The 17,308-nt window shown below is 36.9% G+C and overlaps 3 protein-coding genes across 5 annotated transcripts; all 3 read left to right on the top strand.

Moving 5' to 3' along the window:
* The first annotated feature begins 14 nt into the window (after positions 1 to 14).
* LOC131009965 (protein AGENET DOMAIN (AGD)-CONTAINING P1-like) lies at positions 15 to 455 on the top strand. Its single transcript, XM_057937361.1, has one exon. It carries the CDS (start codon positions 15 to 17, stop codon positions 453 to 455), a length of 441 nt encoding a protein of 146 aa, XP_057793344.1.
* A 2,042-nt stretch (positions 456 to 2,497) lies between these two features.
* LOC131009141 (cytochrome P450 CYP72A219-like) lies at positions 2,498 to 8,282 on the top strand. Its single transcript, XM_057936362.1, has 5 exons — positions 2,498 to 2,921; positions 5,092 to 5,309; positions 6,178 to 6,422; positions 6,807 to 7,179; positions 7,693 to 8,282. Exons 1-5 carry the CDS (start codon positions 2,648 to 2,650, stop codon positions 8,128 to 8,130), a joined length of 1,548 nt encoding a protein of 515 aa, XP_057792345.1. The 5' UTR covers positions 2,498 to 2,647; the 3' UTR covers positions 8,131 to 8,282.
* A 1,090-nt stretch (positions 8,283 to 9,372) lies between these two features.
* LOC131009140 (cytochrome P450 CYP72A219-like) lies at positions 9,373 to 12,745 on the top strand. 3 transcript variants are annotated; one of them, XM_057936360.1, is made up of 5 exons: positions 9,373 to 9,750; positions 9,917 to 10,134; positions 10,744 to 10,967; positions 11,210 to 11,570; positions 12,160 to 12,745. In XM_057936360.1, the coding sequence occupies exons 1-5, from the start codon at positions 9,684 to 9,686 to the stop codon at positions 12,622 to 12,624; spliced, it is 1,335 nt and encodes a 444-aa protein (XP_057792343.1). In that variant the 5' UTR covers positions 9,373 to 9,683; the 3' UTR covers positions 12,625 to 12,745. The 3 variants fall into 3 exon arrangements, with proteins under 3 accessions (XP_057792343.1, XP_057792342.1, XP_057792344.1); XM_057936359.1 differs by having other exon boundaries at positions 10,723 to 10,967; XM_057936361.1 differs by lacking the exon at positions 9,373 to 9,750 and having other exon boundaries at positions 9,929 to 10,134; positions 10,787 to 10,967.
* Positions 12,746 to 17,308: the final 4,563 nt, after the last annotated feature.

Here is a 17,308-nt window from a genome sequence, read left to right as displayed (position 1 = left end):
AAACAGAATCAACAATGGCGCGGCGGTTCCGGCGCGGCGATGCGGTGGAGGTGGCGAGCGTGCAGGAAGGATTTGTTGGTTCCTACTACGAGGCCACCGTCATGACCGATCTCTCAAAACACGGCTACTACGTGCAGTATCGCACTCTGCTCAAGGACGATCTCTCGGGCCCGCTGCGTGAGGTGGCCTCCGCCGCCGAGGTCCGCCCCAGGCCGCCGCCCGATCCGGCGACGGAGTACCGGCTGCACGACGTGGTGGACGCGTTCGACAACGACGGGTGGTGGTGGGGGAGGATCACCGGCAGAAGCGGAGATGGTTACACGGTGTTCTTCGAGACCACCGGAGATGAGATCTTTTACCACAAGAGTAGGCTGCGGACTCATCAAGAATGGAGCAATGGAACTTGGTGTTTAGCAGAGTTGATTCCCATAGAAGATTATCATCATGTTTCTTGATTTTTACTTTTTTTTGAGTTTTCTTTTCCCTGTGGCTGTGGGGTTAATTAGTGACGAGCTGTGTGAATCTAATTCAAGATTAATATAATTAGTTTACTCGATTTCTTTAAATATGAGGGAATCATATTGATCATTTATTTTAGGAATCAAGAAAAGGCTTGGAAAAAAATCTGACATGTATATATGTTTCTTTCCTAAATAATGAAAACATACCAAAAGGAAAGAAGTTAATTTTTTCTTTTTGGATTGTTATAATTATTTGTATCCTGTTAATTTCGTGTTGAAAACTCATTATTCTATCATCCAAAATACTAATATTGCAATAAATATATTATTTGTCATGTGAATTGATTCTCCGTTTACAAGTAAATTCCATCAATATCTTAATACACGCCCCTAGTTTTCTTAATGGAATTAAACCTGCACGAAATTCATTTTATTTTGACAAATCACAACGTTAGAGACGACCATGAGATGATGGGATTTTTTTTAACCTAGTGTTGGGATTAACAAACTTCAAGAAATAAAGAAATTAAAAGTGAATAGTTTCCCAATCGCAAGCGCGAGGGATCACAAACAAATCATTTAAACTAGTTTTGCTTGATTTATATTCTATTAAAAATATAAAAATTCTATTATTAAAAATAAAAATATTCAATCCTGCATTTGATCAATTATGCAAAATAAACGCGACTTGGGTCTGACTGAAAATTCATGGCAAGTAAAATTCATAGCACAATCTAACTCAAAATTTGAACTTTTTCTTCGGCTTGAGCCCACGGCCAACTTGAGAATTCTGGAGCAGTTCAAAATCAAATTCGGCCCAAAACCGTAGCTTATTCTGGCCCAAAAGTAAATTTGCAAACTGCTTCAACATTGCTATTTATTTTTGAGGTTATGGCAAATAAATACACAAACATCGGTGAAAATTGCAATTTGATCTGGATTTTCAATTAAACTAAAAAATACATAAATTTATATTTTAGTTGTAATTTTCACGTGAGTTTGACTTCCAACGAAATTAAAGCTTAATTTGACCTAATTAGAAAAATCAAATTTTAATTCAAATCCTAATCGAATATTCATATTATATGCAAAATATAATAAAAAATACAATCAAAGCATACAATATCGAAAAACTATTTTTTTTGGATCAGATTGAGCTCTAATTTCGCCGGAAGACAAACTCGATCAGGTGAAAATTGCAACTAAAATATAAGTTCATGTATTTTTTTCAATTATAGCTTAATTAAAACTTGAGGTGAAAATTACAATTTTTTACCAAAGTTCATGTATTTTTTTTCTTTACAACCCCTTTATTATTTTAGTTTGTAATAGCCATAGTATTATCATATTATAGAACACCCAAATGATGAGAACCTCACTTGTATAAATAAGAGAGAGCTCGTAAGTAAGATATACCATTAAGAAAAATAATAAAATATGGCCATAAAATCCAATGCCAATACTATCAAAATCACGAATCTTATAGACAAAGAGAAAATAGATCTCATGAAAAAGACCCCTAAAATGGACACCAAAGTAGAAGGGGAGATAGAGGAGGTTGAACCTTACATACTAAGAAGGTCTTCATCGCTTGAATATCCTAAAGTGAAAGAGATGAATGTTTGTGCAACTCTACTTTTGTATTTAAATTTCCATATATTTAAAAAGATATACTCCCTCCGTCCCACGAATCTTGATATGTTTGGATTCGGCACGAGAATTAAAGAGTTGTAGATTAGTGTTTTAAGTGTGTAGTTAATAAAATATAAAAGTGATAAAGTAAGAGAGAGAATGTAATAAAAGTGATAAAGTAGGAGTAATAATTATTACCCAAAATGGAAATATATCAAGATTCGTGGGACGGCTCAAAAATGAAAACGTGTCAAGATTCGTGGGACGGAGGGAGTACGTAATTATCGATTGAAATCGTGTATTAATTTCTATATATACTCGTGATTCATGAATATTCTAGAATATGTCACTTCCCCCACCAGCTTAGTACTTAGTAGTTGAATGGTCTTTTTCTTGATAGATATTATACACATCTAGACGAAAAGAACACTATGTAAAATAAAACAAGAAAAAAGAAAATCAAAGAAATTACGAAAGTTCTCTTTTCTCTCTTATATATATATATCTATGGCATGAGCCTATGCTCTTTCAATAAACAAAACCACTAATAATTAATGGATGATTTCGCATTCATATTCGCAATCTCTTGCGCTATTATAGCATTAATATATGCTTGCAAGTTCTTGAATTGGATATGGATTAGGCCAAAGAAGCTGGAGAAATTCCTGAGGCAGCAGGGTTTCAATGGAAATTCTTACAAACTTTTCCATGGAGACTCGACAGAGATGAAGGCGGCTACGAAAGAAGCCATGTCCAAACCCATCAACTTCTCCGACGATATTTTGCCTAGAGTCACTCCCATCTACCACAAAGCCCTACACAAATACGGTATATATATTCACTCTCTACTTTCTACGCATCCAGGGGCGGATCTAAGATTTGTCGATGGGGGGGGGGCTGAACTCGAAGGTATTGAACGGGGGTTCGCCCCTGAGCCAAATTTTTCGGGCAGTCTGTACAATTCATTTTTATGTGTAAGTAGAATTTTAATGGACTTAGGATTCTCTTTCTATTGATTCAATAATATATACTAAAGTCACCCCTGCAAATTGTACAATTATAGTTGAAAGAATATAAAAAACTTCATCCATATATATATATATATATATATATATATATATATATATATATATATATGGAGTGGTTCAATTGAGAAGCTCAAATGTGTTGAGAAGTTGAGAAGCAATATAATAGATGAACATGTAAGTACATTTTGATGAACATGACAATTAGACCCAGGATCAATAAATTCTTTGAACATACCAAATATAACTAACGAACATACGAATCTATTTAATTTGTTAAATAATACGCCACCGCCAAGGATCGAACCCCAGATCAAACCCACGTTCATAAAAACTAATTGACATGTTCATCTATTGGATTGCTTCTCAACTTCTCAACACATTTGAGCTTCTCAATAAAACCTAACCCTATATATATATATATATATATATATATATATAGGAATGGGATCATATAGATCCCAATGCTTATAATAGATCCCTAGATCCAAATCTTGACCACACATTTATGACATGTGGCGCATCAAGATGGTGACACGTGGCAAGGATTCCAAGGCAAAATCTGGAGGGGTAAAATTGGAATGTAATTTTCGGATTTAATAATTAAAAAAATATATATATTTTTTAGATTTTCTCAAAATAGATATATTTTAGATGTATATAGTTTCACACAAAGATGCATAAAGTTTTCACATGAAATGCATAATTTTGAACAGAAAAATGCATTTAATTTTTCCAATTTTGGTATTTTCACCACCCCACCCCATACCACCCCCCAATCCAGCCCACACCACCCCCCAACCCTCCCCATTACCACCCCCCAAAAATAGGCATGTTTCACATGCATATAAAATCAAACAAAAATGCATAAAGTTTTCACATAAAAATGCATTAAATTATACAAAAAATGCATTTCATTTTAATAAATCTGGTAGTTTCGCCACCCCACCCCACCCCTGCCCCTGCCCCCCCCACCCCACCCACCCCCCCACCCACCCCCAAAATTTTTTTTTTTTTTTTTCAAAAACTGATTTTCTGATTGCTGGCCGACCCCCCCACCCCCCCACCCAAAATTTTTTTTTTATTTTTTTCAAAACTGATTTTCAAAAAAAAAAAATTTTTTTTGGGGGGGTGGGTGGGTGGGGGGGGTCAGTGGTCAGAAAATCAGTTTTTGAGAAAATAAAAAATAAAAAAAAAAAATTTTTTGGGGGGGTGGGGGGGTGGGTGGGTGGGGGTAGGGGTGGGTCAGTGGTCAGAAAATCAGTTTTTAAAAAAAAAAAAAAAAAAAAATTGGCGGGGTGGGGGGTGGGGGGTAGGGGGGGGGGTGGGGTGGGGTTCTGGGGTGGGGTGGGGTTCAGGGGTGTGGGGGGTGGGGTTGGGGTGGGGTGAAATCTTATGCATTTTTATATGAAAGTTCATGCATTATCGTATGAAACTTTATGCATCTAAAATATACCTATTTTGAGAAAATCTAATTTTTTTTTTTTTAATTTCGAAAATTACATTCCAATTTTACCCCTGCCAGATTTTGCCTTGAAATGCTTTGCCACGTGTCACCATCTTGATGCGCCACATGTCATAAATGTGTGGTCTAGATTTGGATCTACGGATCTATTATAAGCATAGGGATCCACCGGAACCCAACCCTATATATATATATATATATATATATATATATATATAATCTATCTTCTACAAGAATAAACTAATTTTTTATTTTTATGTTGAAAGAATTTTTTTTTTTTTTTGAAAGTTAGACTGGGCTAAAATTGAGCTATGTAGATATTAAGTCAAATATATGTAATATATATAGGATAAAATTTTGAGGTCCCCTTAATACATCCGCCCATGTAGGCATCTAAAATAAATTCATTTTCTCATCTCATCAAATTCTTGTTTTAGCACATGAACTAAGATGCACTTAATTAGTTTTGTAATATTTGGTGACAATTAATTAGTGAAAGTGCATGCAGGTGAGAAATGCTTTGTGTGGGTTGGGCCAAGACCTACATTAGTAATCTTGGATCCTGAAATAATACGTGAGATGTTGTTGAAGAATTATGATTTTCACAAGCCTCCTGGTTCACCATTTGATAGACAGATAGCAAATGGACTGTCATCGCTCGAGGCAGACAAATGGGCCAAGCACAGAAAGCTCCTCAATCCGGCATTCCATCTCGACAAATTGAAGGTATGTAGTCTGTGTGCGTGTGTTGGTCTAATGATAAGTGGTTAATTAATGCTCAATGCCTGAGGTTCTGGATTCGAATCCACTGCCGTGCGATTTTTAAATTTCTTCATTTACTTGTGTTTACTTTTCATAATTAATACTTCATCTGTCTCATTAGTAATGTCTCAGCTACTATATTAGGACGTCCCATTAGTTATGTCTCATATCTTTTTTAGTAAAAATTAACTATTTAAAATATTATTAATGGTAGACCCAACTCATGTTATACATCAATTAACTTAAATTATTAATGGTGCACCAGCTCACTTTATACACTAACTACATTTTTTTAATCTTCATGTGCAAAAGTAATGAGACATTACTAATGAGACAAATGAAGTATAAATCAAGTAAAATTAGCTCAAATAATAGAAATATCAAGGGCATTCAATCCATTTTACTCCCTCGGTCCACGAAACAAAGTCCTACTTGCATTTGTCCACCAAATAAAGTCTCTTTTTATACATTTATAGTATTTTTTTTACCATTTGCCACTAATGGACCTCCCCAAAAGTAATAAAATGTCATAGTCACCACCTTTTATCTCACTCATAATATCTTTATCAGCTTTTTTAATTTCTGTGCACTATCATTTTATCACACTAATAACATTTTTTATCAGCTTTCTTAATCTCCGTGCCCAGTATGAAATGAGACTTTGTTCCGTGGACGGGTGGATAGTAAATAATGGATTTGCCTACACTATATATTTTTATTTATCTACCTAAACCTCAAAACTATCTATCCCCTTACAAAGTTTCTGTATGAAATAAGACACCATTTTTTTTCTAGTTAAATTGGTTGCTAATGCTTTGATATATGCAAACAGCATATGGTTCCATCATTCTACTTGAGCTGTGGTGAAATGTTGAGCAAATGGGATGAGATTGTGGGAAATGAAGGGTGTTGTGAGGTGGATGTGTGGCCTCATCTTTTGACAATGACGAGTGATGTGATTTCAAGAACTGCGTTTGGGAGTAGCTTCGAAGAAGGAAGAAAGATATCACAACTCCAAAAAAAACAAGCGCAGCGTGTCATGGAAGAAAATAGCTCTGTTAATATCCCAGGATATAGGTGTCATTCATGTATTCTTATTCTCACTAGATTCATTTTTCTCTCTCTCTCTCTCTATATATATATAAAAGATAAGATGAAAATGATATTTTTAAGTGAAAACTAAGACATATGCACACACACATAATTTCCATGAGCAAGATACGAATTAATGTTACTACAAAAAAATTCTATCAGTGACTTGAGGCTTGGTATTGGTAATTAATATTCGTGTCATAACAATTAGTAGACTTTGAAAGTATAATTATCAGTAATTAGCTACATTATCAAATGTCATTAATTTTTATCACACACATATTAGCTAACAACCCGAATTTTTTTTTTTTTGTAGTGTGTGTTTGTGCATGTGTTCTCACCAACTTAATTATACCCAATTTTCTGCAGGTTTTTGCCCACAAAAGCTAATAGGAAGACGAGACAGACAACGAAGGAAATCGAATCATTAGTGATGGGAATCATCAACAAAAGAATGAAAGCAACGGAAGGCAGCGCAGATGACTTATTGGGATTACTGTTGGAATCCAATTTGAAGGAGATGAGACATCTAGGAAATGAATCCGGCATGAGCATCAAGGAAGTGATCGAAGAGTGCAAAATCTTCTACTTCGCCGGCCACGAGACCGTAGCTTCTCTGCTGGTTTGGACAATGATCCTTTTAAGCAAGCACGACGACTGGCAAGCTCGTGCAAGAGACGAGGTTCTGCAACTTTTCGGGAGAGGCAAACCGGACTATCAAAAACTAAACCACCTCAAAATCGTCAGTGTTTTTTCCCTAATCTCTGCATCAATATTTTTGGGTCGAATCATTTTTTTTTTTTTGCACTTAGATTAATCATATTTTGTGTCCTCATTTTTCGACGTTTCTCAATAAATGCTTCGTTATGATGAGTTAAGAATACGGCAGGATGACTCATTTGTCGAATTTTATATAACGAAACATTTTCTGAAAATTGTTGAAAGTTAAGGTTTTTTTTTTTAATAAAAAGTGGGTCTGAGAAATAAAATCATGAACTATTTAGACTTTGCAATTTTTTGACGTGACTTTTAAAATATAGCGAATTAAATCACTATCTTTTTAATTTTTGCAATTCCGTCCCCCTAATTTTTTTCGATTGTAATTTTATATGTTCTTCTGTTGTAGCTTTGTTCTTCTTGATAGTTTTGGCATGTCATTCTTAGGCCTATTCGCGGCAACGTGGTTCGGCTCTCACTTGAAAAAATTGGGGAATCGAATTGCAAAAATTGAACTGATGAAGATGATGATGTGCAGGTTAGCATGATCTTTCAAGAGGTGCTAAGGCTGTATCCGCCGGCGGCGGTGCTAGATCGTTTTGTCGAAAAGGAAATGACGGTCGGGAAGAAGGTGAGGCTGCCGGCGGGGGTCAAGATTGCGCTCCCCGTGATTCTGTCCCATCAGGACTGCAAAATATGGGGCGACGATGCGAGGGAATTCAAGCCGGAGAGGTTCGGCGACGGCGTGTCGAAGGCGGGGGCGGGGTGGGGCCCCCAGCCCGCCTATATTCCCTTCGGGTGGGGGCCGAGGATATGCATCGGCCAGAACTTTGCTATGTTGGAAGCTAAAATCGCGATGGCTATGATTCTGCAGCGCTATTCGTTTCAGCTTTCGCCGTCGTATTCGCACGCACCTCGCAGCGTCATCACTCTCCAACCTCAACATGGCGCCCACTTGATTCTTACAAAACTTTAACGACCTTAATATAGATCGTTTATCTTGTATTAATCGTGTAAAATAAATATATCTCCCACATGTTTGGACATCAAATATTAGTTGGGATCTTCTATTGTACTTTTTGGTGTCTCATCCTTGTTTTTAATTTGATTTTTGCTATTTTTCTTCAATTTCAATATCTAATGGTCTCACCGTCCCTCAATTTCACGCTCCTTTGAAAATAACAAAAATTTTAATAAATGGTTGAGTGTGTTGTGAGTGAAATGATGGTCTCATCTTTATAAGTGTTAAAATAGAGTGATGAGCTCACCTTTTACACGATTGTGTGGAGTAATTTTGCTATAGTTAAAAAGGGGCATAAATTTAGGGAATGACTATAATGAGAAAAGAAGCATGAAATTGGAGGACGGGAGGAGTATCAATTATGATTCACCAATTCAATCAGGATTTATAATTATTTTTAACATTTAACCTATAATTTTTAAGTATTAATATATGCAATTGATTTTTTACGATTTTTTCTTCCATATTTAATTTAGTTATTTTATTTTTTATGCTTCAACTTTTGATGATAAATTTATACTCCCTCCGTCCCGGCTTTTGGTATCCAGTTGAGAACAACACGGGTTTCAATAAAGTGATTGATGTGTTGTGAGTGGAATAAGGGTCCCACATTTTATCTGAGAGTTAAAAGTGGAGTAAGGGTCCTACCTACTTTTACCAAAAATAGAAATGGATACTAAAATGTGGGACGGCCAAAAAAGGAAAGTTGGATACTAAAAGTTGGGACGGAGGGAGTATTAAGATTCACTATGTAATTATCTCCTCAAAAAAAAAAAAAGATTCACTATGCAATTATATTTTTTTATTTTTTAATAAATAATACTCTCCCCGTCCCGCGAATCTTGAAACAATTCTTTTTGGCACGAAAATTAAGAAAATACTCTTTCGTCCCACTCCAATAGGCTCATTTTTCATTTTAAGTTGTCATATTTAGTCTTTTCATAAGGAAGTACTCTTAAAAGGTTACTTTTTGGTAGACTACACCATATTTAACTACGAAAAAGTGAATCTCTTAATTTCTGTGCCGAAAAAAAATGAGTCTATTGGCCTGGACGAATGGAGTAGTATTTAGTGTGTTAAGTGTGATAGGTGAAAAAATGAAAATATGACTCAAGAGTCGTGGAGATTCCTGAGTAATATAGAAATTCAAATTAAATATGACTAGAAATCACAAGAAATATTATTTTACTGATAAAAGAACAAAGGGAAGGGACCAAAAGAAAAGGTGTTGGAAGAAACTGTATTTTGGTTGACTTATGTATCTCATCTCATCTTCCACTCTTCATACATCCGCTCCTTCCCAAAATAGAAATTAAAAACGAAAATGGATATTTTCATCTGCACAGTTATAATTTCTTGCGCTTCCACAGCAGCACTTGTCTATGGGTAGAGAATCTTGAATTGGTTATGGTTTAGGCCAAGATACGTGGAGAAACGCCTCCGGCAGATTCTTCTATGGCGATTTGAAAGAATCAAGCGTGACGAGGAAGGAAGCCAGGTCTAAGCCCATGATTTTCTCCCACGATATTGTGCCTAGAGTTATCCCTAGCTTCCACAAAGCTCTCACAAAATATGGTATATATATAATTCTTAGCTTGTATTGCAATTTTTTTTAATAAATTGACAGTATTAAATAAAGAAATTTAAATATCGTGCCACGTGAGACTAATTTAAAGAATTTTGTATTGCATTTCTTGTTGCTCTGTTTTGAGGCCTAATAATTATCACCGGTAAAACACAGGCGAGAAATGCTTTGCGTGGTTTGGGCCAACGCCTGCAGTTCTAATCTTGGATCCCGAGATTATAAGGGAGATTATGTCGAAAAATTATGTTTTCCAAAAGCCTTGGGGCAACCCTTTTACTAGACTGCTTGCCGGAGGACTAGCATCGCTCGAGACAGATAAATGGGCCAAGCACAGAAAACTCATCAACCCCGCCTTCCACGCCGAGAAGCTCAAGGTAGAATACACGAACTTTCAATTGTTTCGATTTTTCACATAGTTGTCGGTTGCCTCCAAATTAAATGATGAGATGGACGCATGAACTGTCTACATCGCTTAAACAACCGACGTATTAAATAATGTAGAGAAAAGATTCGGTGAGAATGTTGTCTTTTGTGAGAACGAGAATTGATATGCATAAGTATATAAAGTTGAATAAGGTGGTTGTAATACACGAATAACCACAAATTTGGATTCGAATTTGACGGGGGACAAAATTTTAACCAATTAATTGAATTACGGCTATTAATGCATTACAAGCAACTTATTCAGCCCTAAATATATACTAGTTTATTCAACATTCTCATTTCTCACGAAAATAGTCATTCTCAACGTATTTGGATATTTGCTTCACTTCAACTTGTCACGATTGCGTCAATTCGCCACTTCAGCTAGCCACGATAACATTAATTGGTCAGAAATTGACAAATCGTTTAAAAATAAGAACAATTGAAAGTTCGTGTATTCACTTGTGAATACGATAGCAAGTTGAGTTTGATGGAGGAAAGTGATGATGGAATTGAATACTTTGGATATATATATATAGCATATGGTTCCTGCATTCCAGTTGAGCTGTGGTGAAATGTTGAGCAAATGGGATGAGATTGTAGGAAACAAAGGATGTTGTGAAGTGGACGTGTGGCCTTATCTTGAGAGCATGACAGGCGACGTGATTTCGAGAACTGCATTTGGCAGTTGCTATGAACAAGGGAGGAAGATATTCGAGCTTCAGAGAGAGCAAGCCAAGCACATTATGGAAGCCAATCGCACGGTTCACATCCCCGGATATAGGTTGCTTCAATATTCATCATCTTGAGCTTCCAAATTTTTAAAGTGGTATCGTTAGTTACTATCTACTCTCTCTGTCTCGATTTTTAGTAATGATACCGATTTTAATAAAGTGGCTGAGCATGCTGTGAGTGGAATAAGAGTCTCATCTTTATGAAAATGTTAAAGTGATTAAAGCGATCGAGTGAGGTCTCACTTACTTTTACTAAAAATAGACTCAGTACGTTTACTTTAAATTTGGGCAGGTTTCTGCCGACGAGATTTAACAGGAGGATGAAAGAAGGTAAGAGTGAAATAGAATCAATATTGAATGGTATGATCAAGAAAAGAGTAAAAGCAATGGAAGAAGCAAACAACAAGAATGACTTGTTGGGAATACTATTGGATTCCAATTTCAAAGAAGAGTCTGGAATGAGCATCAAGGAAGTGATTGAGGAGTGCAAACTGTTCTACTTCGCAGGGCAGGAGACGACGGCCTCCTTGCTTGTTTGGACAATGATTCTGTTGAGCAAGCACAACGAGTGGCAGGCACGTGCCAGAGACGAGGTTCTGCAAGTTTTTCCGATGGACAATCCTGGTTATCAAGAACTAAACCACCTCAAAATTGTGAGTATTTTTTCTCATGTTTCATACTAGCTAATATTCCCTTTGTTCACGATAAAACTTCATAGGAAAAGTGACACGGGTTTTAAGACGAGGCTGATTAATGTACTGAGAGAGTTGAAAACGTGCTGTAATTAGTACAGCTGAGAGTGATAAAAAGGTGTTCTAATTGTTAGTATTGTGAATAGCGAAAATATGTTGTGAGACTGTGTTTACTTTGATGAATAACATAAATTTATGTCTTTAAATGTATCATTTCTTTCTCCATATTTTACACAAAATAGAAATTCATCATTTTTTCTTCTTTATTTTCATTTCAATGATGAATAATATTATCCTTCCATTTTTGGTACTAAAATATTTCAAGAGCTTATAAGATGTAATAACTAAAAAATTAATTGTCAAAGAGTTTGGATTATTGAACTTATAAACTAGAGCGGGAGAATCCTAATTAGATAGAGAAAATTAAAGATAGATGAAATTAAAAATGTATGGGATGGAAATAACAAACCACAATAAAAGGTTGATGAACATATTTTTTTGAGAATTGAGAATTGAAACTTATTTTTACAGCGTATAAGGGTTGTTTTAGGGAGCTTATAAGCTCGGCCAAACACGTCTAACTCGTGCGGTTAAGCAGGTGAGCATGATCTTGCACGAGGCTCTGAGACTATATCCGCCGGCGGCCCTTCTTGCTCGGACTAGTCAAAAGGAATGTAGGTTCGGAGAGGTGAGTCTGCCGGCGGGAGTCATGCTTGTGTTGCCCGCGATTCTATTGCATCGTGACCCCAAAATATGGGGCCACGATGCGAAGGAATTCAAACCGGAGAGGTTCGTGTCGAGGGCGGGGCAGGGGCAGCTCGCCTACTTCCCCTTCGGGTGGGGGCCGAGGATGTGCATCGGCCAAAACTTTGCTATGTTGGAAGCTAAAATGGCGATGGCTATGATTCTGCGGCGGTATTCGTTTGAGCTTTCGCCGTCGTATTCGCATGCTCCTAACACAGTCATCACTCTCCAGCCTCAACATGGCGCTCACTTGATCCTTACAAAACTGTAATGTCGATTGATTTGAACTAGGATTTCAAAACACATCGTGTGCTTCCAAGTTCTAATATGTCGAATTTCATATGTATCCTTAAAATTAAGTATATAATAGGCGATCTATATTTTGTGCTCAATACGCTTTTTTTTATTATTGATATAGATAACTATTTTCGTGAAATATAAAAGTTATTTTTATGACAATATATACTATAATTAGTTCTTTAAAAAATATTAATATTTACATGTGTGTATGTTAATGTCACAAACTAAGTTGTTACCTGAATAGATGTGACAAAATTTGTTACACTATTTAAATGTAACAAAATTTACTTATATTATTTTTAGGGAGAAAGACATATGTAACCAAAAGCATATAGTTTGAGACTTATATAGCCACCACTTTTAAACCATGACTTTGGGGGTCAAAATGAAATGAAAAGACAAGCATGCCCTTACTAATTAGTGAATAAAAATAAAACAAAATTTAAATCAAATTTGTCTTAAAAAATTTGTAATAAAACAAAATAAAAAACTGAAAGTTGACCTTAATAATTAAAAAACAAAATGAAAAATTGGAGCTGCTTCTTATTTTTCTCCCCACCGCGACCTCTGTCTCTCCCGAACGAACGGCGAACTACGACTTCTCACCCGAACCGAGACTTCTTCTCCTTCCCCGTTGAACGTGCGGCGGCACTCGGATGCCCGAACGGAGACTTCTTCTCCTTCCCCGTTGAGAGTACTGTTATTGGGTAGTGTAGAAAATAGGATGACGATAAAAGAATTAATGCAGAACCGAGGCGAGATAAAATCTCTCTCCGTAAGGCAAAATTACTTCCGCTCTTGTGCTTGCGGATCTATAGTAATTGCCCCCAAGATACAACGGTATAGGGTCGATAGACGATTCCTTAGCACTAGGAGATCGTTATCCGGTCGAACGGCTCGATACTCGGGACTTGAGTATGAACACTAACTAGTATGATAGGAGATGATGTGAATGGAATTAATTGAACCACATCCTGGAGGGCCTATTTATAGTATGTAGAGGGGTGCGGTGGAAGGGTGCGTCTGTTGGGAAAAGGCCTTGACCGAACCATCACAGCCATTCGGTCAAGGGGTGCCATGACCGAACCATTGCAATGGTTCGGCCCAAGCAGCCGCCCAGCCTCATCCGCCATGTCATGGAACCGCCTGTGCCACGTCAGCGTCCGCCCACCCTGCCACGTCACCCGAGCCACCGTTTCATTTGTCAAAACTAAAGGCTCCTCAATGCTCCTCGCGACGACGCGAACGAGCGAAGTGCAAAGTGCGCCTACAAAGCGCCCATTGCGACAAGTGCGACGTGCACGTGCTCGGCCTCGGCCTCGGACTCGGACTCGGAAGGTGCTTCGCACCTTCCTCGTAGGAATCGAGTTTTAGCCTTAAAAGGCTAAGTCAAAACCTACTTGGGTGCACCATAGGTCCACCATAGAGGAGCACACTTGATTGTTCCTTTATGGTGGAGAGCACTTTATAAATAGCTTTACACTTCCTTAATTTTCCAATGTGGGATGACACTCCACATTCCCATCTTCAATGGCTATCTTTGGGCATTAATTACTCATTCAATTCTTAATAGATTTGAACAAGTAAATATACCAAATTAATCTACTCAAAATGTAGATTCCAAATATACCATTTAATTCCATTAATTACAAAGTAATTATGGACTAATAAAGCCATTTATTCCAACAATCCCCCACATGAATGATGATTAATGCAAATGCAAAAAACTAAGTCCCGACGACCCATTATTGCATTAGGATAGGTAGTTGTTAGCTTTGAACCTTCCTTAGTGTAATGCCATCGGATTTACTCGTTGCTCGGTGAACATGATGTCTTGAACCGGTCAACTTTTGTGTAAATCTAGTCAACAACATACACACAATAATAGATCTAATATCTTTCGTTCTCACGTTGTGTCCATTTCGGCCTTGGACCATTTCTTGGATTCACAAGTGTTATTGATAATTTGAAGCGGCCCCACTTCTTCACTTGTATAGGTGATCTCCTATAAAGAGTATCCTGCCATACTCCACCTAATAAGGCTATAGGAATCATTAAAGGCTTTTGACGGCTTACCCTTTACCACAAGCTGCAGGCTTTGCACTTGAGCAGCTATGAGAATGGATTTTGAAAATTTTCAAGTGCTCAACTTGAACTTCCATAATTTAGTTGTCTCATTGAACCAAGTTCTTGGGATCTCCAGTCATTATGGTTGAGTTACCACTATGAAAGTTCTTAACGTGTGGATTTTAATCCCATTCCCCTTACTGCGTTATACAATTGATCACGATTAATACCTTTAGTAAACGGATCCGCAATATTGTCTTTTGACTTTACATAGTCAATGCACATTATTCCTGTAGTGATCAATTGTCTAACGGTATTATGTCTTCGACGAATGTGTCGAGATTTACCGTTATACAAACTATTCTTTGCTCTCCCTATGGCAGCCATGCTATCGCAATGTATCATAACAGGGGGCAAAGGTTTTTCCCAACATGGAATATCTTCTAAGAAGTTTCTTAACCATTCGGCTTCTTCGCCGGCTTTGTCTAAAGCAATAAATTCCGATTCCATTGTAGATCGGGCTATACATGTTTGCTTAGAAGATTTCCATGATATTGCTCCTCCACCAATGGTAAATACAAACCCACTTGTGGATTTAGAGTCTTTAGTGTCGGATATCCAATTGGCATCACAATACCCTTCCAAAACAGCGGGATATCTCGAATAGTGTATACTATGAGATATTGTGTGTTTTAAGTATCTCAACACTCTTGTTAATGCGGTCCAATGATCCTTTCCGGGATTACTTGTAAACCGACTCAATTTACTAATCGAATATGCTATATCTGGCCTTGTACAATTTGACAAGTACATTAGGCTTCCTATAACTCTAGCATAGTCCGATTGTGATACGGGTTCTCCTCGATTTTTGGCTAAGTGTATACTTAAGTCAACAGGTGTTTTAGCCGGAGGCAGATCAAAAGCTTTGAATTTCTTAAGTACATTCTCAACATAGTGAGATTGTGATAAGACTATTCCCTCGGGTGTTCTAAGGATTTTAATTCCTAGAATCACGTCAGCTAATCCCATATCTTTCATGTCAAAGTTTCTCTTTAACATCTCCTTGGTTTGTATGATTATTTTATTGTTGCTGCCCATAATTAGCATATCATCAACGTAGAGACAAACAATGACAAAATTGTCGGATGTTCCTTTAATGTATACACATTTATCACATTCATTGATTTTGAATCCGTTTGCCATCATTGCTTGGTCAAATTTCTCATGCCACTGTTTGGGAGCTTGTTTGAGTCCATACAAAGACTTTACAAGTTTACAAACTTTCTTTTCTTGACCGGGAATCACAAACCCTTCGGGTTGTTCCATATATATCTCATCTTCTAAATCTCCATTTAGAAATGCTGTTTTTACATCCATTTGGTGTATCTCAAGATTATATAATGCTGCTATAGCAAGTAGCATTCTAATGGATGTAATTCTAGTGACTGGAGAGTATGTATCAAAATAATCATACCCTTCCTTTTGTTTGTAGCCTTTAACTACCAAACGTGCTTTATACTTATCAATAGATCCATCGGCTTTATATTTCTTCTTAAGAATCCACTTGCAACCCAAAGGTTTATTTCCCGGAGGAAGATCAACAATAAGCCAAGTGTGATTGGATAAGATTGACTCGATTTCACTATTGATAGCTTCACGCCATAGATCGGCATCAGGACCAGACAATGCTTCCTTGATTGTCTTTGGTTCGTCTTCTAAAGTATAAACTACGAAATCCGGACCAAAGGTTTTCGCAGTTTTTGTTCGCTTTCCACGTCTTGGTTGCGGTGTTAGTTCACGTGTTGGTCCGTTATTCTTAAGCGAAATTTCATCATAAGTTCTCTTTTTCGAACTTATGTCATTCTTCTCTTTCTTGGGGAATATTTTTTCAAAGAATATGGCATTTCTTGATTCTATAATCATTCCCTCATTCATATCGGGTACTTCCGATTTGTGTACCAAGAATCGGTACGCACTGCTATTGTTTGCATATCCAATGAAGATGCAATCAACAGTTTTTGGTCCTATTTTTATTTGTTTGGGTTTAGGTACTTCAACTTTTGCTAAGCACCCCCACACTTTTGTATATTTATAGGACGGCTTCCTTCCTTTCCATAATTCATATGGAGTTTTTTCTTGTTTCTTTTGGGGTAATTTATTCAAAATTTTATTAGCCGAAAGAATAGCTTCCCCCCACATGTTATGTGATAGGCCTGAGCTTATCAACATAGCATTCATCATTTCTTTCAATGTTCTATTCTTTCGTTCTGCAACACCATTTGATTGTGGAGAATAAGGTGCAGTCGTTTGATGAATAATGCCATTTTCACGACAAAATTCCTCAAAAGGTGCAACGTACTCGCCACCTCGATCACTTCGAATCATTTTGATCTTGGTGTTAAGTTGATTCTCAACTTCACTTTTGTATGTTTTGAAAGCTTCGAATGCTTCGTCTTTGCTTCTCAAAAGATACACATAGCAAAATCTTGTGCAATCATCTATAAATGTTATAAAGTAATTCTTTCCACCTCTTGTTTGCACAAGTTTTAAATCACATAGATCGGTGTGAATCAATTCAAGAGGTTTCG

This window comes from Salvia miltiorrhiza, chromosome 2 (genome assembly GCF_028751815.1).
Source record: "Salvia miltiorrhiza cultivar Shanhuang (shh) chromosome 2, IMPLAD_Smil_shh, whole genome shotgun sequence".
NCBI classification, from domain to species: Eukaryota; Viridiplantae; Streptophyta; class Magnoliopsida; order Lamiales; family Lamiaceae; genus Salvia; species Salvia miltiorrhiza.
This window is presented reverse-complemented; position numbering and strand designations above follow the sequence as displayed.